The 25,995-nt window shown below is 39.8% G+C and overlaps 1 protein-coding gene across 1 annotated transcript; it reads right to left on the reverse strand.

Annotated features, from left to right (window-relative positions):
• Positions 1 to 509: 509 nt before the first annotated feature.
• On the reverse strand, positions 510 to 25,185 carry FGF (fibroblast growth factor). The gene is given in 3 exon segments (NM_001124764.1): positions 510 to 725; positions 1,262 to 1,365; positions 24,164 to 25,185. Coding segments are annotated over 3 exon segments (1,020 nt in total). The 5' UTR covers positions 24,864 to 25,185.
• Positions 25,186 to 25,995: the final 810 nt, after the last annotated feature.

Consider the following 25,995-nt stretch of genomic DNA (forward strand, 5'->3'; position numbering starts at 1 on the left):
TTGTTTGGCAGCGTGTGGTTTTAATTGAATTATTCAGTGGCACGTGTTTTTCTGTTCTTTCTTAAAGCAACAGCCTGTTCTGGTGAACATTCAGTTTTTGTTAAAAGTCTTTTTTTTAGAAAGTTCGTGTACCGCCTCATGCGTACACTGTGACGTAGGCTAATAAGTGGTGGCGCACTGCATCTTTCGAGCTTAAATCAGGGGCAGTTTGTCGTCTGCTACTCATGTGCAGCGCGCCATGGTCTTTAAAAATCAATCTCACTGTGAGAGAAGGGCCGCTTTTCATTCAACTGAGGGGAAGGGATGCTCAAATGCTTCACCATTTAACAAAAATCTGATGATTATACTGTCTTTCTGAGAGAAAATTCGATTCAATCGTCCATTTGTCTCCCTCTCTCTCTCCATAACTCCTCTCCCCAAAATCGCTTCCTGGCTGTACGTTGTTGTCGTACGCGCTCGGTGTTGCTCTATTTCGCGGACCTGTTTCGCCTACGCCACTTTCTTGATAGTCACAAGAGCTCCTCGGGCGGAACCAGCGGAATGAACTGCGCCTTCTTCTGTGTGCGCACCTTGGCGATCCTCGACTCGCCGTACTTGTTGATGGAGAGGAAGAGGGTACGGTGTCTCCGTCGCTTGCTGGTGCTGTCCGGCATCTTGTAGGCATAGGTGTTGAAGAAGTTGGGCTCAAGCTTCTCCTGGAAGTAGCAGTTCCGACTTACTCGGGTCTGTGGTTGGGAGAAGAAAAGAGAGAGAGAGAAAAAGAGATGATTATTATGGTTTTACGTACAGGGGAAAGAGAGAATAAAACGAACGCCAAACAAGAAGACAGAGAAAAAGAGAGAAAGAAAAAGAGGGAGAGAGAGGAGGAGAGAAAGAAAGATATAAAGTGAGATAGAGAGAGCACAGACAAATGTTGACAGCATTAATATGGCCACGAGAGGATTTTTTTTGGTTGCGTTATCAAAACGACAGTAGTTAATCAGTCGACTACGTGCTACATTATCATTCGTCGTTGAAAAGGCATCATTTCTGACGTTGGTCTGCGTCAACAGCTGACGCAGTCTGTGACGCACTATGTCTGAGTGACGTCATACACAATGTGAATGGAAAATTAACCTTGCAATCATTGCGCTGAATATCTAGCGTCGTTGCCTTCGTATGATTAATTGGCGCAGGTAATGACGCAATCGAATTAACGCCTCGTGTGCAACGAGCATAGTCTTTGTGATAACTGTATAAGTTATTATCTATTGGTACTTACGTCTCCATAAAGGCTGCCGCTATCGTCGACACAGACGTAAAGCTGGCTTCGAAGTCCCTTGATGGAAACAATACTCCGCCTCTGCGACTGGATGTAAAGACTAGCTGTTGAGCAAAACCAAAAAGAAAAAGAAAATGGTAAGTATCATTCGGCGACAATTCGTTATTTGATAAGGATAGTGTAATAATGTCGCATATAATTTTGTAGATAAAAATATACTATAAAAGGGGGAAATATTCAAAGTGTGTGGTCAACATGAACTTAATAAACTCGAGAAGTAAAGGCACATTATATGCTATTAAACCATGTTAATATCTACTTGGGTCTTTAAAGGTCTTATCGATTGTATTCCACCACTGATTTTATTTACTTTGTTATGAATACGAATGATAAAATTGATGGATGTAAACATTATTTATGTCTGACATGCGAGCTGTCATTTTCTGTGCCGCTGTTTCATTCCAAACGGGAAATAGAGAGATGCTGGAAGGAGAGTGGGAGGGAGAGCGAGAGAGGGGGTATTCCATTTTCCTCATCGTTCCATGGTACTTTGTCTCTTCATCGTCTTGAAGGCCAAGACAGGAATACTTCTCTGATTGGATTGCTTTTTAATATGCCGTGATTGTTTGAGTTGGATCAAGCCTAGGTACGAGGTAATTGGCTGTCGCGAGCGGAGCGGGATGGCGGCTATCGGGTCGTGTCAAGTAGCAACGGGGATCCTACTGGGAACAAATCCTTTACATCGGGTGTGCCACGACTGAGCGTTCACTTTCCCTCAGAACAAACCCCTCCCGCCCGCCCGCCCACCTCCCCGCCAAACCAAGTCACGTAGAGAGAAGACGCGAAAAACTTCTATTATGTTTTTTTCCCCTTTTCGGAAAACAAAAATACACGACAAAAACCAATCGCCGCAGCGAGAGGTTAGCTAAAAACTCTAGTTTGATCGGTCGGGAGTCCGCGCTCAAATTTCTGGAGCTAGCATGGGACCACTATCGACTGCTAACTACCCAATTAACCCTTCCAACATCGGGGCAGATTGCCCCCGACTGCTCCTACAGTTTATAAAGGTTGACAGTTGGCAGTAGCCGGGTTAAAGCAGTTTTGGGGGCAAGTTACCAGGTGCAGGGAATTTTTCTCCATGATGACCTGCGACCCCGCGTGTTTTTTTATCATCAAAATCACGCTGCAAATTTATAGAGGTTGTCTGCAAGCGGTTAATGGGTCCTTTCAAAGCCAATGTTGGTCTCCAAAATGGGAAATTTATTTGGGCTGCTAGGCATTTAGTAGATGCAGCCGTCCGACAATTCTCGACAGAAAAAGGGGGAAAGAAAGACCAACATGAAGTTTCGGATGATCTTCCCGCTTTAAACATAGACGACTGGCAGATTTGAGAATCGAACTCGCCTCGAACAGTCAATATAAGTTCACATATTTTATGGTGAAAATCAACGGTTTTCTTTTGATATGTTTGATATATATTTCTTTCCAGTTTGTCACAAAACATTCCGAGAACAATTTCCAAAAAGGGTATCTAAAACTTAAACAATAGTCAGCAGTTAGTTGTTTGTCGATAACATACGCATGGATATCCTTTAACACGAATGCAATTTACGATTGTTCTATGTAGTTAACTGCATTTTTCTAATCCATCTAAAGGATATCTTATTTGCATTAAACGTCAACAATAATAAGAAGTTGGAACGGTTTGGGAGTAATTATGAAATATGAGATTAGTACAAATAAAGTGTATCGACGCCGAGTTCTCCAGCGGATACACGTGACGACACAAAATCATGTTCCGTCGTCACCCGGATGTTACGACATAATGGGATGACAATAAGTCATGATCCACGTGATCATGTTGCTAATAAACATCCCTGGTACGTGTAGACAGCATAACTATGTCAATCCGATACCCTTAATAACATACCCAGAGCCCCAAGAGAGTATGAAGCACGGGCTATGATCGTTGAGGCACGCGTGTGCACGTTCCAAAAGTTACACTTATAGTGCTGTTTTCACTTGCAGAATATACAAGAATGTTAATCGCAACAACTTAGCCCCTTTTTCTTGACTAATAAATCTGGCATAAATCATAAAAAAGAATGGATATTCTATTTCGAGAATCAAGCAGAAACCTAAGCCTCATTTTGATACGGATTTCCTGCTCATTTTTCATCCCTTCTCTCGCACGCGGTTTAACGTCTGTATCATCTTCACTATCGTGCACCGGAAACGTGAAACTTTTGTCCCCCTGCTCGAAGATATCGGATACTTTTGAAAATGGTTCCTTCTCAATATCTTCCGCAGGATGTTAACTTCTCAAAGCGGTCTATTTCACGCCCTTAGTTACCAACAACAATAAGACACTCCGTAACCTTTTCATTCCTGTTTGCTTACGGTCAAGTTATCGGGCATACCCTAACCGTTTTGGTCTTTGTGCGAGAGGAGGTCCGTTATGTAAACGCACCGCCGAGCTCCGGCCGCCCATTGATGTGGCTGTTTTGCTCGTCTTTAGCGGTTGACGGTCAACAAATAATCACCAATCGAACTAATTGTCTTCTAAACCGTTACATAAAAATATAATATAAAGTTGTGCTAAATAAGAGCAGCATGCCCTGAGTTATCAACTAACAATTCTAAGTAATACCTATGATACAACTCTTTTAAAAGCACTGGCACATTGTATAAACAAAGTATTGTGAGTTCAAATGTAAGAAATTCAACCATGCAACTATGTTCTTATTTTACTTGGAGCTCTCGGTATTATTTCATGTGACACGCTTAAATGTGTGACGAAAAATTGACTTCTTTTGAAGAGTAGAAGATGGGCATTAATCATATTTGTTCTCGTTCTTTCTCACGTATCATGCATGGTTTATTTTTAAACCAATTCCTAGCTGGCTGCGTGTTTTATTCATTTATTTCTTTGTTGAACAGGAAAGTTGTGTCATTTGTGCTTTATTTATGGTTCCGTAACCAAAACATACCGTAACGTCTCCAATTAAACACCTTTATCCCCCTCCCTCTTCCTTTTTCCCCCTTCCCATCTTCTTTTTATATTCTAGAGCGGGTATTTTTGCGTTGTGTTGTTGGGCCATCTTTAGCAGCGCTGTGAAGGGGCATGAAATGAGACAGAAACAGAACGAGAAAACAAGTTTGCGTTAGGGCTTAGCGCCCCCAGGCCAATGGCTAGGATCACCACGCAGAAGAGGGTCCTCAAGTGGCCCTTTAACAGGTACACTTGAGCACTCGAGAGGTGAATAACAGAATGTGGTTACACGTGTTACCAATAAGGTCTTAAACGACAAAAGAAGGACTGGCTTAAAGACCTGGTCAAGCGACGACGAGTACCCGCACACGAAAATAAATGAAGACAAATGACAAAACGAAAGGGTGATCATTCAAGAACGAAAGAGAAACGAATGCCTGGAAGATAAGGGATTTGTATTTCGAGTATTCTGCAATAACATATGACTTCCCAAGATCACTGTGGACCTTTTTCGACAGTATTAACTTGTTTCAGATTATGAGTCCTTTTTGATATGAATTTGTTTCAAGCCAGCCAGTGACCTTGATGCCCAAGTTCGTTTTTAAAAAACAAACAAAATTAAAGGGCAATGAATAGAGATTTGAAGATTGTTTTCTACGTCATTCATTCTCTGTGTGCCATAGTAGCTCAAGGTAGACGGTTACCCATGTTAACAAGACATCGTATTTCCGTTTAAATTCTGGTATAGTCTGAACTCTGGGAACAATAAGTTCAACATTTGCATTGGGTACGGCTTATATTTGTTTATTAATAGACTAACTGGCATTGATCTATCCATGTCAAATAATTTCTGAGTACTTTCTGAGACTGCCTTTCAGATGACATTTGTTTCGAACCGTTCCGGCTCCGATTTATAGAAGCGTTTCCATGCAACTGATAATGGATGCTATTATCACGTGTTGAAAGCGAAAGGAAACCAAAGTCTGATGTTTTCTGGTTTTTGTCAAGTGCGATTGTAATTTATCAATGATTGTATATTTCATTCAAGAAAGGGACAGAACGTTGTCTGAGAAACTATTACTTGACAATAATTGAGAAACTATTAGCCATGTAGACTATTTTCCATCATTTTACCTGTTTGATTGGCCATTTTATTTAGAGCTACACGATTGCTTTTGTGTCACTCGTTGCGTTTTTAAGAGGGTCCACAAAAGTGACAAGTATTACGACATCTCTTGACAAAAAGTCCAGACTGGCGAATTTTCTTGTTACGATTCCTCTCGCGAGTTGCAATGAGTTTATCCACTTCTTCTCTTCCTATTCAGAAAGAGAATGCCAGAAGAGTTCGGTTGCACTCTTGAAAAATCTGTTTTGTTTGACCAGCTCGTTACGAGGAAACAAGTGGGAAATCGTTGAAGGGGCTCCCCTCCCGAAGGGGGTTGGTTGGACTACGGAAGCCTTTCGCGTTGTAACGGGGGCCCCAAGTATGCTTGATTTCAAGACATCTTCATTAGTAATGATGAAGCATTCGATCCCAGACGCTCTTCGCCGTCTGTTACAGATACAATAGACAATGCCACAGGTGCGTGTAGTCACTCTCGGCCTCGTGTCTAGCTCTGTCATAACGCCATTTTCCCAGGGCATATTCAAGAATCTTGCAGCCAAGTAAGAAAGGTCGCAAATTCTCAAGATTTAAGTTCGATGCAAGAGGCTTTAATCACGGTGCCGGGAGTCAGAAGGTGAGAGACAAGAATAGCATGATTGTGGTCAGAACAGCTACCCGAACCATAACTGAGACTATGTCTAAACCCCTGCGTCACCACGTCTCAATTCCATTTTTATATATCCATCATCCACGCCGTTCCATTATAATATCATATCTACTCATCATCACTGATTTTAATGGCGAGAACCGTATTATTCTTTAGACAAAAATATAGAGACTTTCACACGATAAAAATGTCTCATGATATAGGCCTATAGAATGTGCTTGTCTTTTATACTAAATGTGATTTCGCTATCCTCTTCCCCTATTTTTTACAATTTGTTTGCCTTATTTTCTTGTCTGTGAAGTACTTTCAGACGAAGAAAAAGTGTTATTGTATTTTGTGTTAAGCCTATCTGTTATGATTCAAAGACAGACGACGAATACCAAAGATGGAGTGTATGCACGTATAGACTGTCTTGTCCTTCAACTTGAGAACAAATTCTACCTGAGCACACGCGACCTTCCTCGGAAGGTTTTCAGGACAAAACACAAACAGTTATCTCCTGCTTTGTTTCGCAATAAGTCTTCTGAGGGTCGATCTTGCCCGACCAGAGTACGTTTCCCTCGGCCGCGAATCAGACAGCAGGCATCGGGTCTCTTAGATGTTACTCGACTGGTATTTTAATCAGCGTCGACCGGCCGGGCGGCCAGTAGATCCCCCTACCTGGCCCGCCACGCCACGCATTCCTCGCCCTTCAACACTGATTTGCAACTTGTACCTCTAATGAGGACCACCCCAATCCTTTCAACATCACAATCATTCTCTCCTATGAAACAAGAAAGAAAATGGTTGCACGAAAACAGGCTAACAAACACGGCAAGTTTTGGCCATATCATAACTCTGTTACATGGACAATCCCTGTTTTGTAAGTACTTTTTTCTAGAACAGAAATGGCCGCCCGCCAAAATGGCACGAGGCCATTCCTGATTAGCTGGTTAACTTTTCGGGAAACGAAAAACAACAGAAATGTTCCATATTGACTCATTGGACCCAGGCTCCAGCAAATAATTGAAGGAGAGAGAAGAAGAAAAAATCCACGACCTTATCTACTTTCGGATGTTGGCATTATGATCATTCATGTCGCTTTAAAATAATATCTGTTCATAATGCTAAAGCAACGTTTGGGTATGAAGTGTAACCGCCTGTATCGTTTCATATCAGGGCCTGATTGCAGTGTACACTAAGTGAATATAGGCGAAATAATACGGAGATATTATGTGTGCGTGAGTTTGTGTGCGTGCGTTTGAGGAAGGTTACTTTGGCCCTTCACATAGCCCTTGTAACTGTAGGCTCTGCCCTCATTTCAGTTACTTAGACCCATTGGGTTAAATAAACTATCGCCCTGGAACTCTTTAAAAATTGATTACCATGAATTTCGTTTGTTTATCTTTTAAGTAATCAATGATTATTAATGATGAATAATATCCACCACCATATCTCCTATTTTCCCTTTAACGGTTGATATGAAAAAAGGTTGTTTAGAAATGTAAACATGTATCTTTCTCTTTCTCCGTCGGATACGTTTTGGTTGATTGATATGCATAAAACAAAAGAGCTGACAATAACTGATAAGGCGATGATGATAATAACTCCAAATAATACCAGTAGCTAAATTAACTGAATACAGAGGAAGCTGTACTTTGATTATGCGACTTCTATTTCTCACCATGCAGACATTTTGGCCCATCCCCCAACCCAAGCTCCTAATTTTCATATTTCATCCGGTTGTAAATCAAAATAACCTTGGGCCAAATGCATGATACTCGGGATGCCGAAAGCCAGTGATCTGTTCACAGCCTTCGACGCTTGAGGCAATGCAGTAACAGATATAGAGATATTATTGGAGTAATAACTCCAGCATAATCGAGATATAATTCACCGCAAACTCTCTATGCGGGAAACATTTCTAACCCATCCTACCAATTACGTGCATTGAGAATGGGCTTCTAGTACTATTGCATGTTATATGTATTGCGTATCCATAATTTGAAAGCTGTAGTGCCACATATCATGTTGTATGAGCTGAACAATGGAAGCATGACATGTAAACAGACCCGAACAGGGGATACTTATTGCTGAAAATATCTCATTAATAAATCAATTTCAGATAGTTTGTGTTGTCAGTTAGAACACTGATGTCATGTCAAGGACACCACTTCATGAATACAATATATCAAATTGGGTCATATTATGCTTTTATATAATGTCTGTATAAGCTGCGCTATTATATTGTTTAAGGATTGCACAATAAACAGTCATGTTTAATAAAGTCAAAATAAACACGTAACGTATGATACTCCAAAGCCCAATGCTTTTTTGGATACATTATAATGACGCGAGGTACACTTTACGTGTGTACTCAAGTGCTGCACTTGATGGGAACCTGGTTAGCCATTTTGATGTCTTTGTGTTTGGCAGTTGGATGCTCGTATTTCTCTGGCACTGTAATAATTTGTCTATAGGGTGGGACGACTGAACAAATGATCGCACTTTACTTTGATATAGAGTACCAAGATAGGTTAACCGTCCGCCGCATTCACAGCCCCCCTTGCCTTTTGGCGAACTCGAACCAATTTATCACCAGCCCACACAAACAAATAATAAAAAAAAATCCGTCTCCAGCTCTCTCCCTCTCTCAGCATCGAGACACGATGCTAAGCAGACCGACCGCCACCCGAGAAATCGAGGGATGGGGTTAGTCTCATAAGAGAGGCAGGATAGGTTTCTGACAAAGAATGGGAGCCCTCAAAACGAATCAAAAACCTCGAAAAATCCCAACAAATAACTGATCTCAGTCAAGAACTTAACCAAAGAGTCTAGATAACGAAACATTAAACTTCTAAACGTAGTTTTAAAATGGGGGACGGTTTGTGGAATAATTGTCCTCCATTCCAAGAGGAATTGGTTAAAAATGGCGCCACAAACCCCAGTCCCACCCGTAAACTTTGGTGCTGTCTGGGTCCCGCACCTCGATGTCAGTTGGGCGCATTGCCATGTTTATGTGATGCAATGGTAATAATGGACTGCCGATGGAGAAACAACTGATGTCACATCACAATAAATTTATGAATTTCGAAGTAGGCCTAACCCACAAAGCAAGGGCATGCAGGGGAGCTCGTGGAACGGTTCCAAACGCATGACTGTGTTATTAACGCCGAGGCTATACAAAATTAAAGGTAATTTAAATTGATGACAATTTAATTGAATGTAAATATAACTTTTAAATGTAATTTTCTATTGTAGTATACATTCTTAAATAACGGTGTAAGAAAACCCAAACGCTGAATTGGCGAGCAAAGCAAACGAGCTCATCTTCAAAGTAATTAGGATTTGATTCAATTTTTTTTGTTTAAAGTTTGGTTTAAGTCAAGTTTTCTTAAACATTTACTTTAATCGATTTCATTTGTTCTAGAAAGTCAGACATAAACAAGATGTTCGATTTCATAACCACTCGTTCCTTCCGTGGAAATTTCCAATGACGGCGTGTCATTACTTCAACCATCAAATGTTATAAACTGTAATACCTTCCAATATTAGTCACCATTTTGTCGGAAGTTATACCAGTGGATCTGTATAGGACACGTAGCAACTTTGAAATGTGGTGCAACATACCAATCTACATCTACGTCACGAAATATCTTAATAACTTCAATCTGCAAGTAAAGACAAAAGAAGACTAAACACCTTCACCCACGCAAAATAACATTCCTCGCTAGATCTTCAAAGGACTGGACCATCAACAAAGGACCCGAAAACCTCTGATGACGCTTCCTCCAGTTCTTGAAGGAATCCCCGTACCTTGGAACGGGGACCTGGACCTCGTCCGCAAAAGGTGTAATTAAAAGTCATCGCAGACTTGACGTCTACGTTTCTGTTTACCTATCTTCTGCCCCGTGTCTTAGTAGTGCGTCATAGTTTGCTAAAGAGCCTACGAGAAAATCCCAAACTGATGATTAACTTTGTATCACCTTAAGTCCCGCTTGGTCCCGACGGTGATAGCTTTTTATGTGGTATGTGTGTGTGTTCTCGAATCGTCTTGATGTAATAATTGAGCTAACGTATTTCCCTCTCCGTAATTATACTGCCCAACATTCCACCGAGACAATCGTCGACGATGTTTGTACACACCTAAATCATCAACTGCCATAGAAACGAGGCCGTTATTTTGAGTGTTAAACAAATCTAGTGCAAACCTTGTCTAATTTGCTTTCGAATTGTGTGTAATTAATCTTGCTCGGACTAGGGTCGGTTTGTTAAGTGGCTCTCTTTCTTGCCAGTCCCGTTATTATCTTATGAGCTCGACACTTGAAGTGACAACTAATTGCTCTTTAAAACGACCAGTTACAAATCATTAGATAGCATTGTTTGACACTTTGGCAAACGCTTTTGTTTGACTCCGCTTGTGGACGAAGGGATATGATGGCGATAGCGAGAGAAATGGCGTGTTATTTTGTCTACCATATACACAGCACAATTACATCTTAAAACTAAAATACTAACATGTAGGACAATATGATAGCCTGAATAATTACTCTGAACAGAAGAAAACTTCTCAATTTAATAAAAGGCTATATACAGTTAATTAGACTAGACATTTCTGTCTAAATATAAATTTCATAATCGCCTTTTACCTTATTCTATTCTTACGATATTAGAGTCCCGTTTTACTCCTGGTGAAAATCGTAAGATGAAATATCGAAATCGGCAACCCCACAAAATTTGGCGCCACGCGACCTGGTGGTTAGTCTGGGGCTTGAAGGTCATGACCTGGACATAATTCATCCCTCCCACTTTAAACTTTTGAACTTGATCTCCCAGTGGTGGGGTTAGTATATCCCGTACCTGGGAATGACTCCAAAGGACCTTCAGTGCTTGTAGACTCGTGATGCATGGCTGTTACTTCGTACAAAGTTGTGTTGTGTACGAAATATTTTAAACAAGCTAAGTTTTTTTAAACTTCATTTAGACCTTTAACTTGTATCAAGAGCACGATATAAATTGAAGGGAATGTTGCTATCAACTTCGACTAAAGAACAACTTCTTTAACTTCTGGTGGTATGAATTCCTCTCAAGTAGTTAATAGAAATAAAGGAATGGAATTCCGTATTATTCCGAGAAAGGCATGCAAAGTCAAAGTTAACTTTAAAGCTTTAACCGCAGCGCATAATTATGTTTGAACGAAAAACACATCTGACACCTCATCAATGACCTACCTCAGAAACATTCTGAAGTCATGCTGAAAATTGGGTAAACTTGGAGAACAGAACGAGAGTGAATTGAGGGTGAAAAAAAATGAACGGTATGCCAGAAATTACTTTAGAAACATTCTGTGTCAACAGTCGTTAAATTGCGATAAGTCAAGAACACTCCCGTCCCAAAGTTTGAAAGGAAGGAAAAATGATTTGAGTGTGTTGGGTTACTTTCTACATAACCGTCGGCACTTTGCAGTTCCTTAGCGCTGTGTGCTTTTGAATGGGTGACATACACGTGTATGGAGCCAAGTATACTTTTCCCATTATGACGTGTTTTGATAATCCATGTTCACCACTGGGCCGATTATTGCCATTACCAAACACCTGGGGGCGTCTGACAAAATGGCTGCCGGTGTTTGCTTCTTTGTTTGATTTCTATTTCTCTTTTCCTTTGCGACTTGCTCAAAACTTCGCCGCTACATGTAACGCTTACTTTCAGAAATAACACAAATCTGACCTAAAACACACATTGCGAGTTGAATCAAGCTTAACTTTGCCTGAACAGTGGTGGAAAAAAGGGAGTTGAAAGTCTTAAAGAACCGCCATAAATAACATTCCTTTCTAGCGCGCCTTTGTTCACTACGCTTCTTAAGGGCAATCAAAAATTATCGGTAAAGAGCAGAGCACAAAAGACTTTTAAAAATGACAGATTTTCATTATTAACCTGCAGAACAATAGCGGCAATTTGAATGAATGCACTTTTCGCTATGTGGTGTCAGCGAATCGAAGGCTGAAAATTAAAACAGATATGGAAATATCTCGGAGCTAGAATCGAACGGCGAAGTTCGGATCGAACACGCAAGTCCTTCTTCGGTTGAGCCGTTGTCTGTGTAAAGCTTGGTTCAACGTTTTGGGGATTTTCACACGATGTCAACGAGTGATTTCTACATGTTATTACAATGAAAGACTTTCAACTTCAATATGCTAAATGTCTAACCGCTAGAAACCCAAACCTCAAATTGAAATTCAAATTATGATCTTAATTAAACTGATCCCTAAAAACAAGCTTTATAGACTCAGAATCTAGCAGACTTATTCACACGTTCTCTTCTGAAGAAAAAAAAAGAAAACAAAAAGGTGTTGTATGTTCTTTGTTATCCTATAATCTTGTGTCTAAATCAGTGTATAATAATATAGATTCGTCCGAGTAAACTTGATGTGTTCTCTCTTCCTGCATATAGACAAGTCTCTGCAGAATCCTGGCGAAATCGACAACACTAATTACTCTTGTGTCAAATTTATAATGTTCCCTGATGAAAAAGAAAGATTGTCTTAAGGACCACACCTAATGACCAGTGATGACCAATTCACCAACACTCACTGACCTCATGGAAAACACCAATTAAAGAAGAGCAAGTGCTAATAACATTCACATTATAAGTCATCAATATAATCCGTTCTGGAGGGAAGTTCACAGACCCCACTGCAGGCATTATATGAAAACAGTGAGTTAGGAAACAAGAATCGTTTGAGATGTAAGAAAGAAAACGTAAATCGGAGGAAGGCAATTGTCTGAAAGAGGTAAGACCAGAATGTTTTCATTGTATTCAATGATATTGCTTGATTGTTTTGGAGTCTTGAGCATAACCAGATATTAAACAGCATCGTTTATCGTATAAAATGGGTATGAAGGAGACAGGGCGTGGCATCATTCACAACATCCTTTTGCCGATACCACTTATCTGGCGTAGAACCTGCAACGCCAAATGTCATCTTGGTCTGACTAACCTTAACTGGTGTCTGAATCGGGGGGGGGGGGGATATGTCCTTTATATTTAAAGAATGTAGCTTATTCCGATGTAGTACCTGAAACTGAGATTAATTTTTGAGAGTGAATCTGAATTTATGCACTTAACCAACTTCGGGAAACTTTTGAAAACACGTACGCGCTTTGGTTTTAATAATTGTGAAAGGAACACACTAAATTTCATATCTGAAGATGATTAAAGTGCAACACCTCGTTATCAGTTGACTGTGGTATCAGACAATTCTCGCTTTACAAATCAATCATCTAACCACACTCCGACCTTATAAAGCGCCAAGAGCCGAGGAAGCAGAGAGAGGGGGAATATTATTACAAATACGAATGAAGAGGAGGAGGAGGAAAGTGTTGATCAATTGCACCGGGCTCGGGTAGGGCTATTACCTCAGCTTCCTAATTAACTTTCCTTTGCCAAATGAATTGGTAACGAAGGCAGCGGGCGGTCATATAATGGCGAGCTAAGTTCATTCCGTCTACAAACATGCAAATGCCAATACACCCTCTGTCAATTTCTTTCTTTCACAAACTTTTCCCGCACTCAGTTGAGTGGAATTTGACTAATGCTGGCCCTTAACATGACAAGTGTCATATTGAGCTTGAGTTGCCTTTGTTTCTATAGAATATAAACGCATCAGGTTACATGCTTAAGACACAATAAAGTGCTTGCATATATTTTAAAACATCTAGTCCAAATTGATAAACGTTGCTATCTTCCCTGACGAAAACATGATGATCTTTGACAATCCTATGTCATCCTGGGGACAGGGGCGCTTTAGTTTGTGATAATATATCTGACACGTGTTTTCGTTATTGTGTATAGCATTCTGATCGTTTTGTAAATAGCCGAATGTTCTCAAATTAAAACATAGAATATGAAGATAATATTCAGGCCATAGATAAACTAATGAAACATTGTGGAGAGCAATCATGCACTATTTATAGGATGTAATGGAATAAATTGCCGAATTCGATAGAAATGACAGTTGCTGAAATTTATATAACAATGGGCATGTTTGCGCCCTTCAATATTTGGATCATGCATGAATCTAGATAATGATTTGGCAAAAGTTTTGCACAATCGACTTTGCTCTGTGAAAGTGTGAGAGGAAGAACAATGTGGACAAGTAGTGTGTGTGTGTGTGTGTGTGTGTTTATGTGAGTGTGTGTTTGTGCGAGAGAGAAAGAGAGAAAGAGAGAGAGAGAGAGAGAGGGGGTGATTCTCAACAGTCATTAACTGAATATAGAGTCTTAAACATTGAATCAACTCATTGAATGCTAAAATATGATTTTTGAGCTAATTCGAAGAAGATATACTACCACGTCCATGATTACCATTTTAATATTATTTGTAAGCTATTCTACAAAAGATGAATTAAGCACACAAAAAACTCTTAATCGCACCACCAAACCGAAACCGATTTTCAACGGCAAAGATTGGACTGCATAAACGATTAGGTTGTGGGACAGATTGGGGATAAAGAGAGAGGGAATGGAGTGACGAAATGTCGAAATTATTGGCATCCAGTCTCGCCCTTAATATTTCTTTCTCATAATTCCCTCATTCGCCTTCTCATCAAATGCCAATCAAACCTGCAGATGTTAGAATCGTATAAGAATGACAGCTAAGTCTGTTTATTAAGAGCAAAACAGAGCAAGAGAGAGGCTTTGAGAGAAAGAGAGAAAGGGCGAATAAAACTGCACAATGGAAATGACTTTGACATGCAGTCTTAATTGCATCGTTGTTAGTTGTAGACATTTTGCGGTTAAATCTCTCAATGCTAAAAAGGTTTTTGTTAACAAATGAGTGAAATATGATTGGAGTATTCATATTTTCATCCTTGAAAAATTGTCATGCCTGTAAGTCATGCCATAAATGCCAGAAAACGTTGTTTATCGATTTCTAGAAAGAAACAGTCGTACGGGCAAAAGCATTTTATTATGTAATTATATCATGTACATGTATAGAATCTGACGTAATTTTTCACTGGAAGGGATGACACCATACATTTTCCATAGATGTTGCAATATTAAAGGGTGTTGCCCTATGAAAGCAATATTGAAAATTGTCATGTACAACATTTACTATGTTGACTATTAAATGCAATTTGGTCACACTTTTTTGCATATTGAATTGCCCCATATAACTATATTCTAATAGAAAATTTCACAGAATCGCATCAATCAAGTGATTAATCACGATTTAATTTAAAATACATGCAATACATCCATAAAGCCATAACTAATTATTTTTCATTTCAAAACTCTGTAATAGCACAGAGCCGCGCTGCGCTGCTCGAACGCGGGTCATAAATCAGCATTTCGTCATAAAATCATGTACAAATGAAGTTCGTCTCCCGCGCATTGTGAATGCATTTTTGATCGAGCTTCTGCCATTGTATGGTAACTCGTAACAATTGTTCCTTGCCTATTTTGTGATGAATTGATTAATGTTTAGGGTGTTGATTGTGATTCATAACTCGTCGTATTAGCGGCTGATTTTAACAACAAATCGAATTATCGACACAAGGGTACGCGTGACAGTGATTAAGTACTAGTCACTACCCCCCAACTCTGTGTCAGAGTTCAATGGTGCATGGTAAGGGATTAAGATTAAGGGAGGGGTCCGATTAAATAACTTCTTTCGGTTCCTCTTTATCATATATCGTCATGTAATAATAATTGTATAATATTCTATATAAGTTACAAGAGCAACCCTTTCATTTTTAGCCGTTTTGTTTCATAATCACCAACGATAATTTGCATCTCTTTTCCTTAATTTGTAACTCCACAGATATTACTCTTAAAACCTCTCTTTTTACAGGATACATATCACTATTAACATATTTTTTTTTTAAATTATCAGAATAGGTAAGAAGAGGCAGTTTCAATAGTCTTACATCTACTGAAGATCACGCTAGACTTATTCCGATTTAGGTGAGCGCAACATAAATACAACGTGCTGCTTCCTTAACATAAATTATCCTGCCATTGCAAAGGTCATCGAAAACTTGCATTCCCATATTGAGCATTCATCTTTCGTACTCGATTCAATAAATCCCCTTTCTAATTCTGAAAAAGAGAATAAAACATATATCAACGCTGCAGAGAGCGTTTAGCAATGCAATATAGCGTTGAACTCCAGTCCGAAAGTTGAGAGCTGTACTAATAATCCCAGTCAGCTCCGAGGGAAGGACAGAGTCATTAATTAGCGAAATCAAATAGAAATTGGGATGTTTCATTTGCCTGTGTGGTCGCAATTTTACACTATTTAAAATGGCTTTCTCCGTGCGGGAATGCGTGGCAAAAATGTAGAGGTAAACCACCGCATGTTGACTGGGTAAGCATAAAGGTAGGGGACAAAATAACATAATATCAAATTGACTTTAATATTTACTGCGGGCAAACATACTTGTACTTAGTGAACGCTTGGTAGCCGACAACCAACAACGCTGGCTACCCTTGGGATTTTTTTTCTCGATCGGATCGAAATTCGAGAGATAGTTCATTTAAAGGACAGCGTCATGTTACTGTTTAAAAACAATTTGGATATTATGTCATTAGAGCTTCACGAATGAAGTGATAGAAGGCAACAAACTTAGCTATATCGCAGTAATGCGATGGTATAATACATTAATGATTGTTTCAATATATTCATTGTTCATCAAGCTAATCATCCGCCCCCTTTCCTACTAAAAATAACTTAAACGTGGATACATACACATACCTAGAAGATACAACGTAATAACGACAATCCCTAAACGCTCTGTAAACCAATATATCAATAATTTTAAAAGTGTCACATGATATATAAATCGAAGTCATTTCTAAATTCATATTTGATAATTGTACCACTTCAAATCACAATAATTTGGAAATCTGCGTATTATTTCATCCTATAATAGTATGGATTGGAACATAATTTATCGTATGTTAATAGTAAAGTTTGGGGAGAAAAGCTTGTTCGCATTCCATAAGACAATGTGTAATAACAATGGGTGAGCAGGAAAAAAGAGAGCAGTTGGAACGGTCCTTTTGAGGTGAAGAAAGGGCTGCGAGAAACCTTATTTCATCAGTGGCGATGGCTACCTGCTTAATGTGAAAACCCCCCTGACCACTTAACCTCGCTTCAATCAACGCTTTCATTGCTTGCATTTATCCTTCTTCTAGGCCGTTTCGTTAAGAACTTAAGTAGATCTTGGTCCTGCATACTTTCAACTCTCCAAATATTTCTTTCTTGCCCCTCCCCTGTCCCTCTGTTATGGTAATCGTTTCAAGCGTGTACGAGCTACAAATCAGAATTCATGATTCGTTGATTTACACGAAGTTGAGCGTGAACAGTAGAATAATAATCGATCATCATTTTCTTCTACAGTTTTAGACTTGGCTATCTATGGTGTCTAATCGCGAACAGACAAACTCTTTCAAACATGGACGATTTTACCGGACAGAGTTTAACATGTTGCTAAATGTTGAAGAAAGATGGAATCACAACATGAACGATTTTAATTGCACGCGTCTAGCCAAAACTGAAAAACATGTTGATCTCATGAGGCGTTGATAAAGATGCACTACCAAACACCACAGTGCTATCAATGAATAGTCATCGTCAAATCATTACGAGATAATGGCCGAAATTTAACGAATAACCCGAGGTGAATATGGCACTGGTTCCGACCTAATGTAGGAAGTTGTAGCAATTAGATTTCAATTCTTCCAGAATAAATGATCATTACCCTCGCGGCTCTCTGCAAATTGTCTCCATATCTTCGGGTATTTCTACATGGTATTAGATGTAGGAGCACATGGGGCTATACCACTGAGGTAGCTAGCATTGGCCTTTGTAGGGCAGCACGGTCAAGTGCGACGGACGCCATGTTTACAGGACATAAACTTTGTCGCTAGCCTTCCACAAACAAACACACGCGAGACCGAGGGAGGGAGGGACGCGAAGAAGGGGGAGAAAGTGGGAAAGTGATGAAAAGAGAGATAGAGAGAGAGAAAGAGGGTGTGTGTATGGGAGAGATAGATATAGAGAGACGGATAGAGAGAGAGAGAGAGAGAGAGAGAGAGAGAGAGAGAGAGAGTTAAAAGGGGTGAGAGAAGAATGGAGACCCCCCCCCAAAAAAAAAGAGCACAGGAGATTGATTTTTAAAGAAGACGTCTTTATCATACTTTGGTAGTTTATCACCCAATTTGTGCTGCTTGTTCGAGCTTGCATTTAACACTGTCCAAAATGAAAACCCCGCATGGAAAATATTACATGTTCTGTAATCGTTATGCCTCGGGACAGATGATTCAATTTGCAGGGAGTTTGTCTGGCTATTAGTTGAGTGGGTTAGCTCTCAGCCAAGCTTCAGTATGTGTATACAAGTGAAAAATTTATTGCATGGATAGGATTTCGAAGTTCATGTCGAATACGCTACGTGTATAATTATAACCGCTATGATAGACTGATGTACATACATGTAACACTTAGCCGGCGATAGTCATAATATTTAAAAACACATGTTCGAGATTTCAGGTAATTATCTATTCATTAAAAATCATTGACACTGTGATTTGTTATTTCTAATCGATTGAAACCTTCTATGAAATGTAATTTCCAGAAACATTTATTGTTTACCACAAAGACATTTCCCCCCCTAATATATAGGATAAAACCTTCAGACGCAATGCCGAACCTATACTTCTATCCTAAAACTGAATTTTTATTTGAACTAATATGAAAGCGTCATTGTTCAGCCATTCTCCGTGATAATCAAACGTTAATTCGAGATCAATTCTCAAACGCGAAATGTAGTGTTCTAACTGTTGTATTTTGATTAAAAAAAAGACGTATGCCTGACCGGGCTATATACGATACAAAAATCGTCACGCCATAGAATACAAGCGAATGTCATCGAGAAAAGGCGATTTCTTCTTTAAAAATAATCTCAGCTTAGTGGTGGGAGAGTCTATCATAGCCCTTGCGTGCCGGCAAATGTTTATATATTCGACAAGACATGTAGCTTCCAACATTATTAATCTAATTGGCTGTATTAAACCCACACTGTGTCCCACAGGGTCATTGTAAAACACGGGAGCTTCATGAGAGGGTATCGGGTGGAAAAGAGAAGAAGGGGGAGGAGGAGGAGGAGGGGGAGGAGGAGGAGGAGGAGGAGGGGGAGGGGGAGGAGAAGTTGTAGAACATGAGATGGATAAGTCAGAGTAAGAGGGGTGGGGTGTTACCAAAATAAAAAGCTCAGTCGGAGGGATTGAGCAGTGTTTCATCACGGCTTGGTTTGTCTCGTGTTTGTCTGCTTCCAAATGCCAAGATCATTTTTGATGAGAAGATGGGAGGAGACATGATGAGGAGGAGGAGGAGGTAAAGGTAGTGGGAGAGAGATGCCCTGGTAGGAGGATTGTATAAGGCAGAATACCATTGTATACGATACCAAAGAGTTCGAGATGAATAGATAAATATGGAAAAGGGTATAAAGAGGAGAGAGATGAGAGAAGGGAGAGAGAGAGAGAGCAAGAGAGATGAAAGAGAGGGAGAGAAAGGCAGTGATGTAGGAAGACATGGAAGAGGGGAGAGGAGAGAAAAACAGGAGGGAGATTAAATTAAAAAGATGAGAAGAGGAAATAGTGAGAAAGGAAGGAAGAGAGAGGGACATACAAAAACGGAGATGGACACGGAAAGAGATGGGGGAGACAGCAAGAGATATAAAGGAAATCTTAAAGTGTTTTACAAGACAAAGAGAGGACCAAAAAGACAAAGCACATCATTTTTGGCGGGGAAACTATCCCTAAATTTCCAACCAGTGTCGTGTACAACGCGATCAGTCCAAACCTTTGACCGCTCTGTACCATAATCCACCATGTACAAAAATGCGTACGTCCAATGTGGCGCCGCAAATCATATAAACCGGCGCCAAACACAATATACGCACTGCATGTATCTTACGTGTCTGACTTTCACAAATTTTAAAGCACTCATCAAATTATGATCTCAATCGAAATAACACTGTGTACAATGCTCCCATTTGGTTGTTTTAAGAGAACACGGTATAAAGTGAACAACACTTCATGAAAGTGTACGGTATTCCCCTCTCTTTTGTTCTGATTTTCTTTAGTGTATATAGACGGTATTATCGGCAGCCTTAAGGGCTACGATAACAAATATGGTCGTAAAGATGTTCAGGTTTTGTGTTTTATTGGAGGTCAATAAGACTGAAGATCACTTTCTTGCTTGGTCTGAATATGGGTCAATGTCTTAGATCAAAGTGGAAGGTAAGCAGGTCTTGTCTTTCAATAAATTGCCGGTGATGTCAAGAGTTCGAGATGTAGGACACATAAGCAACCACGTTTACAAGGCTCTATACCATCTCTCTCTTGTGACAAAACAGAGTTCCATTTCAGTATTCTTTTCCGATTTTCAGGCGAAAAAAAATAATCACAAATATACCCGATTCCTTAAAATAAAATCATACCATTTTCTTCCAATAAATAAATTCTTTCTCACTCGGAGTCTATTAAATCAATAACCGATTTACTTGTTTGGAGGTAAGACATATAAGATAAACTTCGATCGAACATTGTATCTAATGGTTTAGCTATTATACCACAACACTTATGTGGTTCAATTTTGCTATAACTTGCAACCATTCAACATAATTCTAATTTATGACTTAATCCTCTAAGATTTGTTTATCTTTACTATACAGATCGATCATAATACCAGTTACATTAATAGTTTACCATCATAATTTGGTATTATTTATAATTCAGTACTTTATTCTCCCTTTATAGACATGACCCTAAATCAAACTTCACTTGATCAGTCATGTTACCATGTTCTCACACAAAACTTTCTGGATGAATTTCAGTAACACGGCTATGGCCTTTGACATCGATGACATAAGACAGTACGAGAAAACGAGTCAAATTAAAAGGGGTTCTTCTTTTTTTTGTTTCCCCCTCTCGCTGAAAAAGGAGAGATTCCTTCTGCGCGACGCATACTAATGCATCGCTTATGACACGGGGAAGGGGATTAGAGATTTACCCAACACAATTGGAAGAGCGCGGGACTTTTGATGTATACCCGAGACTTAAAAAACCCAACCATGACAGGCTTCCCAACCTCAGCTTCTTAATTTTAAGAATTGCTTCTCCAATATTTCCCAGCACCAAAGAACGAAAACAAGATATCCCAACTATTTTCGACTTTCCCCCTCCTTTACCGAGGGCTTAACATAATGTTTATTTACCAATTGAGGTTAACTATTTGCGTGCAGATGAAAAGCTGGTGGCGTTTTTATCGCGCCACGGAAAACTCCTCGAAATGGACAGGAAGGTGTAACCAAAAGGGACTGTCCGAATAACTTCGGACACTCATTAAGTACTGTAAAAAGGCGTATAGAGTGGGATTTAGTTTTGGCAAGGTTGAAAGCACTCGTCTTGTGTCAACTTATCTTCTATGGAGTGTAACGGATACATCCAGTTAGCTATTCTTTCCACTCACGGACCTAGCCGGGTGGAAAGGTGAACTACCTTTGCATTTTTATAGACCAGACTCTGAATGTGGGAGACAAGATTTACTCCCCCCTTTTTGTTTACAAGGATGACAACTCTCGGCTCCTTCATGGCATATTTCGACGACTGGTTTCCTATTATGTGCCTCGCAGTGTTAAACCCTATTGAACGTTTCTTCTCGAAGTTTTGTTGAGAGAGAAAAAAATTAAGTGATCGTTTAAACGTGAGGGAATTTACAACTATAATAACACACATTTATGAAAATCCCTTGATAATTAAGGGAAAAGTATTCGAGTTTCTTTTCTATGAATTCATACATACTAGTAGTCTCGAGTTCTGAACAAGGGTCTTTATATTTAAGGACCAAGCTCGATTTCAGAAATAAGTCCTTTATACCTCCTTCATTACAAATATGGATACTTTTCCCCACCCTCCAGATTGTCCCCCATAATCATGTTCTCGATATTGACAATAATAAAATCTCTAAAATATATAGAGGAGCCATCGTTTAATATCCACGTTTCAAAACGAACAAGACCCTTTAAATGACTCGCGTGCTGCTCAGTTCATTTCAGTGTACATAATCATGGTAAGAAAACAAATCATAGAGAGCACGCACAAATGTTTTCGACGAGTTTATGATTTCATTGTAGGTTGGAAATAGTTTCAGTGTAAAGAGAACCCAAACTGTGGTTTTAAACTTGATTACGTCTACCGTTCGCAATACCCAAACTACAGTCAAGTACTCGCTTTTAACATGGGGGTATCGTTACAAATGCCACAAACTATTACAGGGTGAGCGCAGAATACAGAAAAAATTGTTACGACCTTAGTGGTAGTTGAGCTGTGTTGGATGACAAAACTTCAACACAGCAAGCTCTGGACATGTCAGCTGTTTCATTTCGTAACAATTATATTTGGTAAATTGAGCTCGCCATGAACATGGAGGAAAAAGTGCACCGTGACTAGGCCTAAAGTATACCCATGTCGTGCATACGGTATACATGCATGGATGTAGAGTGGAAAAGGTTGGAAGGAGGAGAAGGGGGAACAAATACGGTAAAAAGTTTTGCCAGCTCTCGCAGACACCTGTTAAGTTCTATGTGACTCATATTATGTCCCTGACTAACGCCGTGAGGACTAAAACAGTGAGGGGATGACACGAGAGTGTATAAAGTACACCGCCATGTTAACGTGTTACCAGCAGCTAGACTCGATAATTGAGTCGTGATCAAAAATTGAGCGCGAAATCTCATGGGTTATTAAATCGTAACCCACGAAGGGACCCCGAGATAGAGTTAAAATATGAACACACAATGTGTCTTTCAGTGTTAGACTGTCGTGTTCCCTGCCCCACTTCCATTAAGAGTCGGATTTCATTTAACAATTTCCATTTACCAATTTTACTAGTTGAAATGCTTTGGCGATGGTGTCAATTATATTATCAAATAGCGAAACTTTACCGCATGTCCTAAAGGTTTATATGTTTAATATTCAAAATAGAGCCTTAATTGCTACCGGCGACGTTAAACAAAAAAAAACGCTTAGGCCTATCTCAAAATGAGACGCCATTAATTTCTGTCTTACGAAATCACATAAAGATATTAAAGTATTCTCTGGAGGGAGGTTCTCGCGGGAGAAGGAGAATGATCACATTATGATAAACGTAAGGGACGAATTTATGTTTTTTTTCTTCTTTTGGTGCTAATCTCGTCACACATTCATAGTTTACATCAATCCTGTGCTATACCGAAGTGTTCAAGCAAGGAGATGTTAGGCTCCTTGGTTTAAGCGATCTACTTAATCGTGTGTGTCTGATACACAAGCACGTTGACACAGGAATTAATGTATGCCTTTGATTTGCGAAGTAAATCACTTTATCCGATCGAGGATTCGTGATATATGACTCTAATTAAAATGCCCGCGTTGAACTTCTCTCTAGATTCTCTTCACTCTTCATCCCTTCGATATTTTCTTACAATAAGCACGATACAGTTCGTGATATACAAGATTGAAAAAATGAACAGCTCAATTTAAGATTCGTTCCCTTTTTGTTAAATAACATATTGATTTTGAAACTGCGATATGGACGTTCTTTATACAGTATGGATAACAAAAACGACCTCATGGCAATAGTGCTTTAAATTCCAATCACTGTTCGGGTATTAGCCTAATCTGAAAGGTCGTACAAGGTTTTTAGTTTACTGGCTTATATCACAGACAGCAAAACTAAACAGACAAAAATATATTTGCTACAAACATATCAGTGGATAGGCCTACATATTATAAGACAGTTTTTCATGTACATGAAATAAAGTTATTGTGGTACGTAAGTCGAATTATTATGAATACATAGCAGATTACTTCTCAGCTGTATACCATACAAGTGCACTGGGATGAAAGTAAATGTGCCTTAAAATAGTGATGAATGCTTTAAATCAAATATGCTAGTAAAATGAGACGTCTGCCTCCTGGCCTAACTTAATTTACTTAAACTTATCCATGATTCAAGATTGTTTGCTTGTCTCAATGTTTCTACTATTCTTAAGAAGTGCTCGAGATACATGAGATACATTCTTTATTCTGAAAACAAAAGAAGAAGAGTATACTTACAATATACATCCATATTATCCCTCGTTCCGTTTATCGTTCCGTCCTCGTGAACGGCAAGGCGAAAGTTGGTTCTACAGAAAAGCTGCGTCGGCTGCTTGGAGTTGTAAATAAGGGTACTCCCTCGACTTGATGCTTTTCTCCTTACCCTCCGACTGGGCTCGGCGTCGGCCTGGCTGCCTGTCCGTAGGTGGTGCTCGAGCATCGAGTCTGAACTCATTGGGCTCCAGCTATGCAACCTCTCACCTCGCTCTATTCTATTTGAACCAGATGATGATGAGGGTGGCAAAGAGTTTAATCTCGACAGCACTGAAGCAGTTAATTTTGATATCGTCGACGAAGACGATGTAATGTTTGATACTTTTATTTGATTAATAATATTATTGCTAAGACTACTGGATTTGTGCCCCGTTGCGGAGGAGTCTGTGCTGATGCTGGCACTGTTTTTTGTAGCTAAGAGATTGTGCAGCAACACGCTGTTGTCAGCGTCTCTGATTGTTGCTGAAATTGTGTGAGGTTGTTGCTGATTTTGGTGATGTTGCCTCGTGTCGGCCTGTTCTCTTCTCGTTTGCAACCCGCCATCGTCTGATAAACCTGCCGCCAGGGTTACGCATAAGAACCCGATGATGATGACGTGCGAGGCTCTCTTACTCGCCGGTATCGTCGACGACCACCAACAACTTTCATCCATCTTCGGCTTCATGGAAACCGCGTCGCACACAATGATGTCCAACGCGAAATCCAACCACTTCAAAATATATCAATTAACCAAGTATGATTAGATAAAGAACTACCGAAGCATGAAAAGCATCTGTTCACAATCCTAAATTCTGCAAATTAATTCCCATGAATATTATACCGATCGCGTTCAAATCCATTTGCACGTCTAGATTCCATTTAGAACGAGGTCCATGGTTTAAGTAATCCAATTTGTAAAAAGGGGGGAAGATGATGAGACGAAAAGGAGAATGTGAATGAATTGAAGCTGAGCGAAGTAAGAATCCCAAGAGAGGCCTCAGTTGTCGGTTGTTATCCGGGAGACGAAATATAGGGAGGAGAGGGAGGAGGAGTATCAACCACGCGGAACGGACTGTTAGTCAAGTATGACAAGGTCTAAAACCTCGCACGAGCTCACATCACTGTCAGTAGTTGTGGCTCAAATTGAGGCTAGGATCTAGATGAACACACTGCGCACGCGCGTGTGTGACGTTGGAGTTCACGAATTGAGTGGGCGTGGACAAAACCCGCTCCGCTTGTCATACAGAGAAAAGGGAGGGAAAGAAAGAAAACTTTTTTCCCTCCTTCGCGAGCAGATCGGAAGACGGGACTTCCTAGTCAAATCCGCAAACACAAATGCGTTATTTCTTGAACACTCACTATGATCACCGTCTTGGTGGTTGATGATGATGAGTAAGCTGAGAGAAGTTTTGAAATGAGAAGGTAAATTTTAGACGGGGATTGTTATCTCTTGTGGCTATCATTCTACCTTGGCTTAGCGGCTTGGTGACTCGTCTCTCTATAGTCTGCAGTCCGATGGGTTGCGTCCGTGTTACATATAATTCGTCACCTGTTATAGCAATAGGAAGGGGTCACACCTAAACAGATATAGAAGAATAGAGAAATGAGAGAGTGAGAGAGAGAAAGAGACAGAGACAGAGAGACATACAGAAAGACAGACAGAGACAGAAAGAGATAAAGAGGAAGAGGTATAGAGAGGGAGAGAGAGAGAGAGAGAGAGAGAGTGAGGAGAGAGAGAGAAAGAAAAAAGACAGAGGGGAGAAAGAGACAGAGTAGGACAAATAGACAGACAGACAAGGGGTGGAGAGAGAGAGAGA

This window comes from Strongylocentrotus purpuratus, unplaced genomic scaffold, assembly GCF_000002235.5.
Source record: "Strongylocentrotus purpuratus isolate Spur 01 unplaced genomic scaffold, Spur_5.0 spur5_scaffold_11, whole genome shotgun sequence".
NCBI lineage: Eukaryota > Metazoa > Echinodermata > Echinoidea > Camarodonta > Strongylocentrotidae > Strongylocentrotus > Strongylocentrotus purpuratus.